The sequence below is a fragment of the Peromyscus maniculatus genome, chromosome 8, assembly GCF_049852395.1.
Source record: "Peromyscus maniculatus bairdii isolate BWxNUB_F1_BW_parent chromosome 8, HU_Pman_BW_mat_3.1, whole genome shotgun sequence".
NCBI classification, from domain to species: Eukaryota; Metazoa; Chordata; class Mammalia; order Rodentia; family Cricetidae; genus Peromyscus; species Peromyscus maniculatus.
Genome location: NC_134859.1, coordinates 102,390,001 through 102,405,676, shown reverse-complemented (window position 1 = coordinate 102,405,676; position 15,676 = coordinate 102,390,001). Strand labels below are relative to the sequence as shown.

Genomic DNA, 15,676 nt, shown 5'->3' with positions numbered 1-15,676 from the left:
CCACAGAAGGCCTGTTACATGCTCTCCTCTCCCATGATCCTCTGCAAATAACTCATGTCGCGGGTGAGCAGAGGGATTGGCTGTATTGCATCTGTCTCTACTGTCCTGTCTATCTGTGTCTCTCCTTGGGAGTCCCACCCATCTTTCAAGTTCAGAACTAGCATTGCATCTATCACCTGTACCACACATGAATGACTTGGTCTTCTCAAAGACTGGCATCCTCTTTCGGGAAATGTGCAAAAGGGAGAAGTTGTCTAGGACGTAAACAAGAGAGACCTAAAGGAAATTCAGGCTGAGCTTTGAGTTCTTGCCGGGTGCTGGCATCAGTCACCTCCACGGCCAGGAGAGGAGACAGGACCATGTGGCTGTTCCCTGCTCTGCTCCTCTTCCTCCCAGGTAAGTAGCTGGGGCTTTAAGACATCACAGAGTCAGTGGTGGCACAGGACACAGAGTCTGCCTGGGTTAGGGAAAACAGGAAAGGCTAATTCATTCACCAGCTGCTTACTCCCTAAATAAAAGGAAAGTCTTTGGCATCTGATGGATCCTGTGGGTGCTGCAGGAAAAACAAAATCAAAACTTAAAAAAATAAAATAAATAAATCCAGAGTGTGTTTCTCAGTCATGGGTGCTCCACAAAAGCAGATGAGTGAATGGATAAACTATTCTTTTAAAAATATGTTTATAATTTGATATTTGGCAGCCGAGGATGATCCTGAACTTGTGACTCTGACTTGTGATCCTCTGGCCTCCACCCTCTGAGTGTTGGGATTTCTAGAAATGAACCTCCATTTCGAGTTACATTCTGATTTTTAATTGACACAGTATTTAAACATAATTCTAGGGGTGTGGTAGTGCACGCCTTTAATGCCAGCACTGAGAAGGCAGAGGTAGGTGGACCTCTGTGAGTTCAAGGCCAGTCTGGTCTACACTGGGAGACCTATCTCAAAAAGAAAAAAGAAACTGATAGGTACAATGTCATATCTGCATGTGTGTATATAGGATGTGACAGTCAGATCCGGGGAGCTGACATTCCACCACAGGAGTCTGTCATTTCTGTGTACTAGAGGCATCGGAAATCTTCTCTATGAGCTATTTTGAAATACTGAATCGTCAACCATATTTCTCAGCTGTGTTGTACAACACTAGACGTTGTCAACTCACCAAATGACCCCTACATCCTCAGCACTCTCTCTGTCCACCTCTTCCCTGGCACCCTGCCTAGGCTGATAACTGCTATTCTGTTCACTACTTTTTTCAAGTGAACTTTTATTAATTTGAAAAAAAATGTGTCACGAAGTGTATTCACATGTAAATGTTTGGTATGTGTGTGCTCAGGTACACATGTGTGTGCACACATATGTGGAAGCCAGAGATTACCACTGGGTACCTTTATCCCTCTCCACCTTGTTTGTTGAGACAGGCTCTCCCACTGAACCTGGAGCTCACTGACTCAGCCTAGGTGGCCAGTGATGGATCCCCAGGGATCCTCCTGTCCCTGACTCCCCAGCTCTTAGGCTACAGACACACCCCACCTCATCTGAATTTTTCCATGGGGATCCGAACTCAAGTCCTCCTGCTTCTGCAGCCAACACTTTACTGACCTGTCCATCTCCCCATCTCCCTAGCCCCAGGGGATAACTTTTTAGCTTCCACATATAAATAGAAACATGTAATAGTGTCTTTCTGCATCTGATTTATTTGACTTTCTCCAATCCCATCCCTGGGCTGCAAATGATGGAATTCAATCCTTCTATAATGCTGTTCCACTGCATTTTTATATCACACTTTTTTTTTCTTTTTTTTTATTACTTTCTTGTTTTTTTTTTGTGATATATATTTTTTATTTTACAATACCATTCAGTTCTACATATCAGCCATGGGTTCCCCTATTCTCCCCCCTCCCACGCCCTCCCCTTACCCCCAGCCCACCCTCCATTCCCACCTCCTCCAGGACAAGTCCTCCCCCGAGGACTGTGATCAACTTGGTAGACTCAGTCCAGGGAGGTCCAGTCCCTTCCTCCCAGACTAAGCCAAGTGTCCCTGCATAAGTTCCTGGTTTCAAACAGCCAACTCATGGAATGAGCACAGGACTTGGTCCCACTGCCTAGATGCCTCCCAAACTGATCAAGCCAATCAACTGTCTCACCTATTCAGAGGGCCTCATCCAGCTGGGAGCCCCTCAGCCTTTGGTTCATAGTTCATGTGTTTCCATTCATTTGGCTATTTTTTTTCAATAATTGAGTAAAACTGAAATTTATTATATGCCACAGTCGTCCTAGGGACCTCCATGCTATATATATAGCCTCTATGGTTCTATGGGTTGTGGTCTGATTGTTCATTTTATATCTAGAATCCACCAATGAGTGAGTACATACCATAACTGTCTTTCTGGGTTTGGGTTACCTCACTCAGGATGATTTTTTCTAGTTCCATCCATTTGCCTGCAAATTTCATGCTTTCATTGTTTTTCTCTGCTGAGTAGTACTCCATTGTGTATATGTACCACATTTTTTTCATCCATTCTTCCGTTGATGGGCATCTAGGTTGTTTCCAGGTTCTGGCTATTACAAATAGTGCTGCTATGAACATAGCTGAGCATGTATCTTTATGGTATGTATCAGCATTCTTTGGGTATATGCCCAAGAGTGGGATGGCTGGGTCTTGAGGTAGTTCGATTCCTAATTTTCTGAGAAACCGCCATACTGATTTCCACAGTGGTTGTACAAGTTTACATTCCCACCAACAGTGGAGGAGTGTTCCCTTTGCTCCACATCCTCTCCAACATTGGTTGTCATTGGTGTTTTTGATCTTAGCCATTCTAACAGGTGTAAGGTGGTATCTCAGAGTCGTTTTGATTTGCATTTCTCTGATGATTAAGGATGTTGAGCATTTCTTTAAATGTCTTTCAGCCATTTGTAGTTCTTGTTTTGTGAATTCTCTGTTTAGCTCTTTAGCCCATTTTTTAATTGGACTGTTCAGTGCTTTGATGTCTAGTTTCTTGAGTTCTTTATATATTGTGGAGATCAATCCTCTGTCAGATGTGGGGTTGGTGAAGATCTTTTCCCAATCTGTTGGGTGTCTTTTTGTCTTATTGACTAACGAGGACTATGGGGGTCCAGCCCCACGATAGTCCCCTCCCAGGGTCCGCGGAAGGCTCTATCAACCAGCAGAGAATCTTTAGGGTCGGTAAATCAGTCTACGCACTCAGAGTTCTTTGATCCATTCGCTTTAATTCCTCTGGCATAACATCCTTTATACACAGCTTCAGTTCTGTTCTCATGTCTAGCTCCTTTCTTGCCTGATTTCTCTCTATATTTATCTACTGTCCCCTCTATGTTCTATCTTAATTCCTTCATCTAGTTCTGTCCCTTCTAGGTTCTCATCTATCTAGTTCTTTCCCCTATCAGCTCCTCTCCTGTCTCCTTCTCTCTCATCTGGCTCTTCCTCATCTTCCATCTCGTTCCTCTAGTACTCTCCTGTAGCCCTTCAATCTACTTCTTCCCCATCTCAGCTTGTTCCTCTCAAGTTCTTACCCATCTCGTTCTTCCATTCTCTTCTCTCTTTCTCCCTCTGTCCTCTACTTTACAGTTATATATCTCCCCAAAATCACAATCCTCCCCTCCACCCAGGACACTCAGCCTGAACTTCCTCAGGCAGTGATTGTCCACTATCAGGATCAAATGGAGGGTTGATAAGAATTACAAAGAAGGGCACTAGTTGTTAATTACCATTTGTGACCCAAAGGGGAAGTGACTAATGAATCAACTAAAGGCTAAATATGGGTAATATCTAAGAAGGGTCTTACGTGCACAACTATAACCTTAAGTGTGTTTGGTAAAGGATGTTAAAAATCTATAAGTTGCTAGGTCAATGGGAGAAAATAAAACTGTCTTCTTTTTTCCTGTGGCTCCTATCTGTCCAAGCTGTCTGCCGTTTTTCTGCAGGGTGGGGGAAAGTGTGCTCAGTCTCTAGGCAACCTGTGTACAGCTAGATGCCTCTGGTGATACAGGGAGGTTTGAACTGGGAGTTCTGGCTGAGCATAGCTGTTAGCACAGAAGTTTATCTAAATATTCCTAGAAGTAGTTAGGTAAGTAGTTAGAGGTCTATAAAGTTAGTAAGGCTATAAGAAAGAAGGGCCTAAGCTAAATTGTGTAAAACTATTACTTAGTGTCCACCTGGCCTAGGCGGCGTCCTCTTGTGAATTTACTGTAAGTCAGGAGACTTGTACGTGGGCTGCTATCACTTGTTAGTCCTTGGAAGTTGGGCGTCCACCTGGGTGGTGTATCCTGTAGTCCTTGAAAGTGGCCAAGGGAGATATCTGATTCCAGAGAAAGCCTTTCTCTGAGGCTGTTCTCCAAATTACCTGGAATGTGTATGTCCAGAGAGTGCTCAGTCTACACTGTTAGTCCTTCTTAGGGAAAAGTCAATTGGGAAAGCTATGAAGGCACACATGATTTTCATAACAGAATACAGCTGATATATAACAAGCCAAGTAACACCAAAAACTCCTTGGGATTTGGCTTCCTCTGGAGGAATTCCATGATCCCTCCAGGTAGTGACTTTGCCATAACCAGCTGAGTTCTTATGATATATTCCTGCGGCCCGCAACAATTGACTGTGTCTTTTGCCCTGCAAAAGCTTCTCAGTTTTGAGAGGTCCCATTTATTAATGGTTGTGCTCAGGGTCTGTGCTGTCGGTGTTTTATTTAGGAAATGGTCTCCAGTGCCAATGCGTTCAAGAGTGCTTCCTATCTTCTTTTCTATTAAGTTTAGTGTAACTGGATTTATGTTTAGGTCTTTGATCCACTTGGACTTGAGTTTTGTGCATGGTGACAGATATGGATCTATTTGTAATCTTTTACATATTGACATCCAGTTATGCCAGCACCATTTGTTGAAGATACTTTCTTTGTTCCATTGTATAGTTTTGGCTCCTTTGTCAAAAACCAGGTGTTCATATGTGCATGGATTAATGTCAGGGTCTTCAATTCGATTCCATTGGTCCGTATGTCGGTTTTTATACCAGTACCAAGCTGTTTTTATTACTATAGCTCTATAGTAGAGTTTGAGGTCAGGGATGGTGATGCCTCCAAGGATTGCTTTATCGTATAGGATTCTTTTAGCTATCCTGGGTCTTTTGTTTTTCCATATAAAGTTGAGTATTTTTCTTTCCAAGTCTGTGAAGAATTGTGTTGGGATTTTGATGGGGATTGCATTGAATCTGTAGATTGCTTTTGGTAAGATTGCCATTTTTACTATGTTAATCCTACCTATCCATGAGCATGGGAGATCCTTCCATTTTCTGATATCTTCTTCAATTTCTTTCTTTAGAGATTTAAAGTTCTTATCAAAAAGGTCTTTCACTTGTTTAGTTAGTGTTATCCCAAGGTATTTTATATTATTTGTGGCTATTGTAAAGGGTGATGTTTCTCTGACTTCTTTCTCAGCCCTTTTATCATTTGTGTATAGGAGGGCTACTGATTTTTTTGAGTTGATCTTGTATCCTGCCACTTTACTGAAGGAGTTTATCAGCTGTAGAAGTTCCCTGGTAGAGTTTTTGGGGTCACTTATGTATACTATCATATCATCTGCAAATAGTGAAAGTTTGACTTCTTCCTTGCCAATTTGTATCCCTTTGATCTCCTTTTGTTGTCTTATTGCTCTAGCTAGAACTTCTAGTACTATATTGAATAAATATGGGGAGAGTGGACAGCCTTGTCTTGTTCCTGAATTTAGTGGTATCGCTTTGAGTTTCTCTCCATTTAATTTGATGTTTGCTGTTGGCTTGCTATAAATTGCTTTTATTATGTTTAGAAATGTTCCTTGTATTCCTATTCTTTCTAAGACCTTTATCATGAAGGGGTGTTGGATTTTGTCAAAGGCTTTTTCAGCATCTAGGGAGATGATCATGTGGTTTTTTTCTTTCAGTTTGTTTATATGGTGTATTACATTGACTGATTTCCGTATGTTGAACCATCCTTGCATCCCTGGGATGAATCCTACTTGGTCGTGATGGATGATTGTTTTGATGTATTCTTGGATTCGGTTTGCCAATATTTTGTTGAGTATTTTTGCATCAATGTTCATGAGGGAGATTGGTCTGTAGTTCTCTTTCTTTGTTGCATCTTTGTGTGGTTTGGGTATCAGGGTAATTGTAGCCTCATAAAAAGAGTTTGGTAGTGTTCCTTCTGTTTCTATTGTGTGGAACACTTTGAAGAGGATTGGTATTAGTTCTTCTTTGAAAGTCTGGTAGAATTCTGCACTGAAACCATCTGGTCCTGGGCTTTTTTTAGTTGGGAGACTTTTGATGACTGTTTCTATTTCTTTAGGGGTTATTGGTCTATTTAAATGGTTTATCTGGTCTTGATTTAATTTTGGTATTTGGTATTTATCCAGAAAATTGTCCATTTCTTCCTGGTTTTCCATTTTTGTGGAGTACAGGTTTTTGAAGTATGATCTGATGATTCTCTGGATTTCCTCATTGTCTGTTGTTATGTCTCCCTTTTCATTTCTGATTTTGTGAATTTGGGTGTTCTCTCTTTGCTTTTTGGTTAATTTGGCTAGTGGTTTGTCTATCTTGTTGATTTTTTTCAAAGAACCAACTCTTTGTTTCATTGATTTTTTGTATTGTTCTCTTGTTTTCTATTTCGTTGATTTCAGCCCTCAATTTGATTATTTCCTGGCGTCTATTTCTCCTGGGTGAGTTTGTTTCTTTTTGTTCTAGAGCTTTCAGTTGTGCTGTTAATTCATTGGTATGGGATTGCTCCATCTTCTTTATGTGTGCATTTAGAGCTATGAATTTTCCTCTTAGCACTGCTTTCATAGTGTCCCATAAGTTTGGGTATGTTGTACTTTCATTTTCATTGAATTCTAGGAACTCTTTAATTTCTGTCTTTATTTCTTCCTTGACCCATTGATGTTTCAGGTGGGTATTATTCAGTTTCCATGAGTTTGTGGGTTTTCTATAATTTTTGTTGTTATTGAGTTCTAACTTTAAGGCATGGTGGTCTGATAAAATACAGGAGGTTATTCCAATTTTTTTGTATCTGTTGAGATTTGTTTTGTGTCCAAGCATGTGGTCAATTTTTGAGAAGGTTCCATGGGGTGCTGAGAAGAAGGTATATTCTTTTGTGTTAGGATGGAATATTCTGTAGATATCTGTTAGGTCCATTTGAGTCATAACATCTGTTAGGTCCTTTATTTCTTTGTTAAGTTTCAGTCTGGTAGATCTATCTTTTGGTGAGAGTGGTGTGTTAAAGTCTCCCACTACTAATGTGTGGGGTTTGATGTGCGTTTTAAACTTTAGTAGTGTTTCTTTTATGAATGTGGGTGCTTTTGTATTTGGAGCATAAATGTTTAGAATCGAGACTTCATCTTGGTGGATTTTCCCTGTGATGAATATGTAATGTCCATCCTGGTCTCTTTTGATTGATTTTAGTTTGAAGTCTATTTTATTAGATATTAGGATAGCTACACCAGCTTGTTTCTTAGGTCCATTTGCTTGGAAAACCTTTTCCCAGCCCTTTACTCGGAGGTAGTGTCTGTCTTTGGAGTTAAGGTGTGTTTCTTGTATGCAGCATATGGATGGGTCCTGTTTTCTAATCCATTCTGTTAGCCTGTGTCTTTTTATAGGTAAGTTGAGACCATTGATATTGATGGATATTAATGACCAGTGATTGTTAATTCCTGTTATTTTTTTGGTTGTGTTGTGTTGTCCTTCTGTGGTGTATGTTGGTGTAGGATTATCTATTGCTTGATTTTTCATGGATGTGTTTAGCTTCTTTGGGTTGAATTTTCCCTTCTAGTGCTTTCTGTAGGGCTGGGTTTGTGGACAGGTATTGATTAAATCTGGTTTTATCCTGGAATATTTTGTTTACTCCACCTATGGTGATTAAGAGTTTTGCTGGGTATAATAGTCTGGGTTGGCATCCATGGTCTCTTAGTGTCTGCATGAGGTTTGTCCATGATCTTCTATCTTTCATAGTCTCTATTGAGTAGTCTGGTGTTATTTTGATGGGTTTGCCTTTATATGTTACTTGGTCCTTTTCCTTTGCAGCTCTTAATATTTTTTCTTTATTCTGTGTGTTTAGTGTTTTGATTATTATGTGGCGAGGGGACTTTTTTTTTTGGATCCAGCCTATTCGGTGTTCTGTAAGCTTCTTGTATCTTCATAGGTATTTCTTTCTTTAGGTTAGGAAAGTTTTCTTCTATGATTTTGTTGAATATATTTTCTGTGCCTTTGAGTTGGTATTCTTCTCCTTCTTCTATCCCTATTATTCTTAGGTTTGGTCTTTTCATGGTGTCCCAAATTTCCTGGACGTTTTGTGTTAGGACTTTTTTGTCTTTATTGTTTTCTTTGACTGAAGAATCTATTTTCTCTATCGTGTCTTCAGTGTCAGAGATTCTCTGTTCCATCTCTTGCAATCGGTTGGTTATGCTTGTTTCTGTAGTTCCTGTTCGTTTTGTCAGGATTTCTATTTCCAGCATTCCCTCAGCATGTGTTTTCTTTATTGTCTCAAATTCATTTTTCAGATCTTGGAATGTTTCTTTCATCTGTTTATTGGTTTTTCTTGGCTTTCTTTGATTTCTTCCCATTTTTTGTTCGTTTTTTCTTCCATTTCTTTAAGGGAGTTTCTTATTTCCTCTTTAATGGAGTTTTTCATTTCCTCTTTAAGGGAAGTTTTTATTTCCTCTTTAAGGGAGTTTTTTATTTCCTCTTTAAGGAAAGTTTTTATTTCCTCTTTAAGGTAGTTTTTCAATTCCTCTTTAAGGAAAGTTTTTATTTCCTCATTGAGGGAATGTTTTATTTCTTCTTTAAGGGCCTCTATCATCTTCTTAATGTCATTTTTAGGGTTGATTTCTTCTGCTTCTTCTGTCATGGTATGTTTAGGTCTTGCAGGTGTAGAATCACTAGGTTCTGATGTTGCCATATAGGTCTTTATGTTGTTGCCTGTATTTTTGCACTGGCGTCTACTCATCTCTTCCTCTGTGAGGTGCAGGTGGTGTCTGTGTCTGAGAGCGCCTCTCTTGTTCTAATTTTTAGTCTTGGTTTAGTAGTGGTTCTTGGTTAAATTGGTGCTATTGGGCTATTTCTTCAGGGGCAGCTGATTTCGATCGGTGAATTATATACTTATGATTCTGGTGATCTGGTTTGGTGTCTGGGTAGCGCCTTCTTCTGTGTTCCCAGGTCACGTTTTGTTCATTTGTCAACTCCTCAGCTGATCTTGTTTCTTCAGACTTTAAACTGTAGGCATCTGAATCCTCTCCCAGATGGGTTTCAGCTAAGCAGGGTAGTCTCACCAACACCTCCAAGTTGTTGGGTTTCACAGGATCAGCAGCTGGGCCCTGGGTTGTCCTCAGACGGAGTGTTCAGATTTGTTCTGGTTCTGACCCACGGAGATAGCTTCTTCCCCAGATGTTGGGGTTAGGGGCGTCCCTGTTCCAAGCTGCGTCTGCTTGTCTCCGTCCCTGGGCCTGTTTACCTCTGCGGTCCACCGCCGGGCCTGTATGTCCCTGTCAGCTGCCGCTGGGTCTGTCTGCCTCTGGGGGCCGCCACCGGGCCTGAATGTCCCTGTCGGCCGCTGCCGCCGGGCACGTCTACCTCAGCGGGCTGCCGCTGGGCCCGTCTACCTCTACAGGCTGCCGCCACAGGCCTACCTGCGTCTGCTTGTCTCCACCACCGGGCCTGTCTACCTCTGTGGATCGCCGCTGGGCCTGAATGTCTCTGCCGGCTTCCGCCGGGCCTCAATGTCCCTGTTGGCTGCCGCCGGGTCTGAATATCCCTGTTGGCTGCCGCCGCTGGGCCCATCTACCTCCACGGGCCCCCGCCGCAGGCCTACCTGCGTCTGCTTGTCTCTGCCGCCGGGCCTGTCTACCTCTGTTGGCCGCAGCTGGGCCTGAATATATCACACTTTCTTATCCATCCATCCACATCGAGGCTGATCCTGTGCCATGGCTGTTGTGAATCAGCTGGAGGAAACGCAGGGAAGGATCACTGCAGTACACTCTTCATTCTCTGGGCTCTGGGCTTGCTTTCTATCACTATGATACAGACCATGGCCAAGAACAGCTGGGGGAGGAGAAGGCTTGTTTACTTACATGTCTGGATCACAGTCCATCATGGAGAGAAACCAGAGCTGGAGCTCAAGGAGGGCAGGAATCTGGAGGCAGGAACTGAGACAGAGATCCTGGAGGAGTGCTGCTTACTGGCTTGCTCCCCATGGCTTGTTCAGTCTGCTCTCTTTCACTACCCAGGAGTGATGCCACCCACCATACACTAGACCTTCCTGCATCAAGAAAATGTCCCCCAGACTTGCATCAGGCCATCCTGATGGAGGCTTCTTCTTGATTGATGTTCTTTCTTTCTGCATGCCCCTAGGTGGTGTCAAGTTCACAAAAAGCTCACCAACACAGGCTTTATCCCCAAGTGTAGCTGCTGAATTATGTGGCAGTTCTACGCTTTTCTGAGGAACGTCCATACTGTTTCCCACAATGTCTAATTTACATTCCAACCCACAGTGTGTGAGACTTCCACTGTCCCACATGCACATCTACAGTTGTTATATTTTGTCTTTTTGGTAATATCCATTCTGACTGGGAGATGATGACGGCTCTCTGTGATTCTGATTTGCATCTATCTCCCTGACAATTAGTGAAATAGAGCATTTCTCCATATATTTATTGAAAATTTGTATCTCCCTTAAAAACTGTGTGCTCAGTTCATCTGCTCGTGTGTGTGTGTGTGTGTGTGTGTGTGTGTGTGTGTGAGAGAGAGAGAGAGAGAGAGAGAGAGAGAGAGAGAGAGCAAGTGTGCATGCACACTTTATTTTATTTTATTTTTGACCCAGAATCTTACTATGTAGCTCCAGATGGCCTTCCAATCTTTTTGTAAACCAGGCTGGCCTTGAACTCACAGAGATCTGACTGCCTCTGCCTCCTGAGTGCTGGCATTAAAGCATGCACCACCATGCCCTACTCCCACCCTTATGTTTTGAGACAGGGTTCCACACTGACACTGAGGCTGGCTTGGATGGCCAAGGCTCTCAGCATCTCCTGTCTCTACTGTCCACCTCTGTGCTGGGCTCCAGGGACACACCAGCACTCCTGACATTTACATGGTTGCTGGGAACACACACTCAGGTCTTCATGCTTAGGCTAACACAGCAGGTGTCTCGCTGACTAAACCTTCACCACAGTGCCTCAGTAGATCATTTTCTAATGGATTATGATTGCTGGTGGACTCTTGAGTTGAATTCTTGCTCATATAGTCTGGAAGGTGACCTTCCAGATCACCTATCAGATGCATAGTTTGAAAAGATGCTCTCCCATGCTGCAAGCTGTCTCTTTGCTGGGTTGGTTGAATCCTTTTAGATAGAAATAATTACAATTAGCAATTTTTGTTTTCTTACCCGTGCCATTAGGAACATACTTTGGTGTTATTGTTGTTGAAGTCAATACCCTGTTGCTCTTCTTTATCATTTCTAGGCAGATATTTATTATTATTTGGTTTCGTCCCTGCTATGTAAGCACCCCACTTACTGAGCTGCACCCTCAGCCCTCACTGGGAGCTTTGGGTCAGATTTACAAGCATCTGAAGGACAGCACAGGATCTGTGTACTGTGGACTCTGTACCACAGGGAGACTAGATTGATGGCGTCATTTTGGTCAGCTTCCAAGTCATTCATCCAGGGTGGTTCCCTAAAGAACCCCTAGAAACTGTTGGAACTGCCTGAAGTGGCTGCTTCATGGCCATAGGCTGTGGCTTCTTCAGATGGATTCCTGAGGGTCATGGGCACAGAAATGAAGGCAGGATCATGTTGTGTGGACAAGGTCTTCTGACATGTCCTCTGCTCCAGGGTAATGCAAAGATGGTGCAAAGGGATTCTTTGAAATGTACTTTTATTGGCCATTGTGGTATGAAGAGGGGTAGGTGATGGGAAGTCATGATTGCTCAGTGTCACCATTTTAACTTATGAGACCTATAACTGGGCCCTTCAGCCATTTTTTTAGTCTTTAACCAAATAATGATGATTAGCTGTCTTGAAAAGGGTTAGCTCTTCCCTGATTGTTACTCAGTTGTGAACTCTTTTTGGCACAGGGTAGTGCGTCCTGATTTTAGAGTGAGAGATCAGTGGTCCATGGGTTTGTATTTTCCAGGCTGCTCCACTGCTCAGGATCCAATCACAGGTCCAGACACGGTGAGCGGTCAGGAGCAGGGCTCCTTGACTGTGCTGTGTCCTTATGACTCATCCTGGAAGGATTACAAGAAGTACTGGTGCCAAGGAGCTGATTGGAGTACATGTAAGATCCTCATTCAAACCGATGCATCAGAGCAGTTGGTGAAGAAGGACGGTGTGTCCATCAGGGATGACCAGACAGACTTCATCGTCACAGTGACCATGGAGGAGCTGAGTACAAGTGATGCTGACATTTACTGGTGTGCAATTGAGAGAACTGGCTATGATCCCCATTTTGAAGTTAATGTGAATATTGACCCAGGTAAGAAAAATTCCAGAAGATCCTGGCTGGGGTGAGGAATCAGGGACCCTGGACTGATTACTATAAAAAGTAATTACTGGAAAAAGAAAGCACAGTAGACTCTGCTGGCCCTGTTTTCTACTGAGATAAAGGTGAGCTGGGGAGGCCTTGTCCTCCCGCCCCCACATGTGAGTCTTGCACATTTTCACTTGTGCACATCTGAGGACTGAACTCAGACCCTCAGGTGTGCTAGCCACGCACTTACCACTGACCTAAACTCCCATCCTGACACCCCCAACACCACCCTTTTACATAAAATAGATGAAGCCACAGAAGCTCTATTCTACATAAGATAGAGTAAGAAGGATCAGATTTGTGTCTGTTGAAACTACAATAAAGACAGTAGAGAAAATTGGGGCTGGAGAGAGGGCGCAGTGATTAAGAGCACTGGCTGCTTTTCCTGAGGACTGGGTTTGGATCCCGGTCCACACAGCAGCTCACAACCATCTTCAACTGCAGTTCCAGGGCATCTGATCTCTCCTGGCCTCCACAAGCCCCACATACACATGGTGCCCATAGATATGTGCAAGCAAATACTCATAGACACATAAATAAATATTTTTTAAAAATAGAGAGAAACTGCAAAACTGAAGTTTTCTGCACATTGCACACCAGGCAGTAATGAGTGAGCCAGGAAGGAAGCGGGTTTTAAAGGGGGGCTGCTTTGCTCCCCACATCATCTTCCTTTAGAAAAGAATTAATGTGAAGGTTTGGATGGTGACTGGAGAGCAAATCCCTTAGTTCCTAGTGGGGAAAGATTAGGCCATGCCCAGAGCTGGACTGTCCACAGGAGTGAACCATGTGCTGTTTGTGTCTTAGCCACAAAAACTTCAACTAAAATAATGTCAATCATTGCCCCAGTCCTGACAACCACAGCGTCAACCATGGAGAATTTCAGCAGCTATGGAGAGGATCAAACCAGCACCCTCACGTGGTAAGCAGAGCTGGACCCTGGCAGCTCTTCTCACTGGGCTGTCTCTGGGGAGTCACTTCTCACTCCTCTCTTCTGGGAGGGCTTCCAGATAAAACATAAGATGCCTAGGACTCCTAGGATCTGTGAAAACAGTTCATCTCTAGCCTATGTATATCCCAAGCATTACATGGCAATATCTATAATTTTGAAAAAGTCACGTATCTAAATACAAAATTAGCATAGCCATCTTGTAATTTTATTTGCTAAACTCAGTGACTATCTTAGAGGGACACTGGGGCTGCTGTATTCTTGTGTCAATGTTTGAGGTGGGCTCCCCAACCTTTTACTTTATAGTATACCTAAACTTCCCTTCTAAGCTTCAGCTATAGGAAGGCAGTATCTTCTTCTGAGTGACAGAAGAGACTGAGCCTGGTCTTTGGTGTCTCCCCTATGTGTCCCCAGAGGGCAGGACAGAGGGCCATGGTTGGGTCTCCTCTGAGTTAGAGAGATTCTTTTCCCAACAGCTTCTGACTGCGGCCCATAAATAAATCTCCTTGTTCCAATGCAACTCTGCCAGCAGCCAGTGTGGGGTCCACACAGTGCAGAGGAGGACATGGGAAACTGAGGGCTGGGCTGTGCTTGGATGATGCTTCCCACTCTTGAAGGTGTCCAGAGGAATTTCCAGCACCATTGCTATCTTGGCCTAATTCCATCGCAGCCTGTTGGGGTCACGTTTCCAGGCCCAGGACACACTGAACCACAAGGCTCCTCATCCCCCTACCTCGAAGGCAGATGTCACTTCACTAGCCCTCCATGAGACTTATTCCTCAGGTCCTATCTAGTCCCTACCCCTTGTACTGTGTTCTTTCTGCCCTCTAAATCTTAAGTTAGACAAACATGTCTCACAGTGTTTTGTAGGCAGTTTTTCCTAATGACCACTGATCAGCTCTGTCCCACCAGCTGCTCCCAAATAACCACACTGTGATTTATTATTAATTATAAAGCTATCAGTCGATAGCTGAGGCTTGTTTTTAGCCAGTTCTCATAACTTAAATTAACCCATTTCTACTAATCTATGTGCTGCCCCAAGGCTCATTTACCTTATCTATGCACTTTCCATGTTCTTCCTTTCACATTTGGCTCGTGACCCCCAGACACCACCCTTCTTTCCAGCATTCTCTTTGCCCTGAAAATCCTGCCTAGCTACTGGATGTTTAGGTTTTTGTTTTTTTTTTTTTATTAATCCAGTCACAGTGGTATATAATCACACAGTGTTCCCACCTTGTAGGCTATCTAGAGGATTACTTTTTAAATTTTCTTTTTCTTCTAGTGCTTTAGAAGTGTTTTTGTTAGTTTGTTTTTCAAGTGGACGGGAGTGTTAGCCACAAAGAAACAGAGGGTAGGAGGCTTCAGAAATATCTAGAGTGTGGAGCATGGTCAGAGCTCAGTCCTGGGAAACATGTCAGCACATCTGATGCATGGTCTGACAAGTGGCAGCTCTTACATCTTACAGAAACATGTTCATGTCAACCTGTGACTCACAGAGTATCTGAAGTTGTAGATCCTTTCCATGAGCTGATGGCCTCGTGTTGGGCCAAAGGAGAAACCAAGGATGGTCAAGGAGGGAGATGGAGTCCTGGGAAGGGGATGAGGATGACAGAGAGGTGGGGAAGAGAGGATCAATACTGTTCAGGGCCTCATGCTTCCACAGGGTATAATAAAGGAACACAAAGAACTACAGTTTCAGTGTCAAATCCAATGTGACTGAGCAGAAGCAGCACCTACCATTTCTCGATGTAGTGTGCCCAAGTCTCCTAAGATGTATGTCAGCTCCCACACAGGCAGTGATGAGATTGGGCAGGGACATCTGGGTGAAGAATGTAGCAGAAGCCAAGGTCAGAAGCTCAGGTATCAGGGAAGCCATCAAACTGACTGGAATGCAGACTAGATGAGGAGGACTTCTCAGAGACCGGTCAAACAGAACAGATAGTCAAAGGGGAACTGAGGAAAATCAGACAAAACTCCCTGGGCAGAAGCTTAGCCTGCAGGCAGCATGACCAGCCACACACTTGCAGGGAGGCCATCCTGCTTGCATCCAGGTTTGTCCTTATCTGTTCACTGAAGGCTAGGACATGGACACGAGAAGGTCTGAGACCTCTATGCCTGGTGACAGCTTACTTTCTGTCTCCTTCATTTCCTGCAGGTCCCTGCTGAGCAGCATCTACTTC

The 15,676-nt window shown here is 43.3% G+C and overlaps 1 protein-coding gene across 1 annotated transcript in view; it reads left to right on the top strand.

Annotated features, from left to right (window-relative positions):
* The window catches only part of LOC143267091 (CMRF35-like molecule 3), a 15,844-nt gene continuing 168 nt past the window's right edge, over positions 1 to 15,676 (top strand). Inside the window, exons 1-4 of the mRNA XM_076544013.1 lie at positions 1 to 396; positions 12,155 to 12,496; positions 13,397 to 13,469; positions 15,652 to 15,676. The exon at positions 15,652 to 15,676 is cut by the window's right edge and continues 168 nt beyond it. Coding sequence (XP_076400128.1) covers positions 360 to 396; positions 12,155 to 12,496; positions 13,397 to 13,469; positions 15,652 to 15,676 — 477 coding nt within the window. The 5' untranslated portion in view covers positions 1 to 359. The remainder of the gene's footprint in view (positions 397 to 12,154; positions 12,497 to 13,396; positions 13,470 to 15,651) is intronic.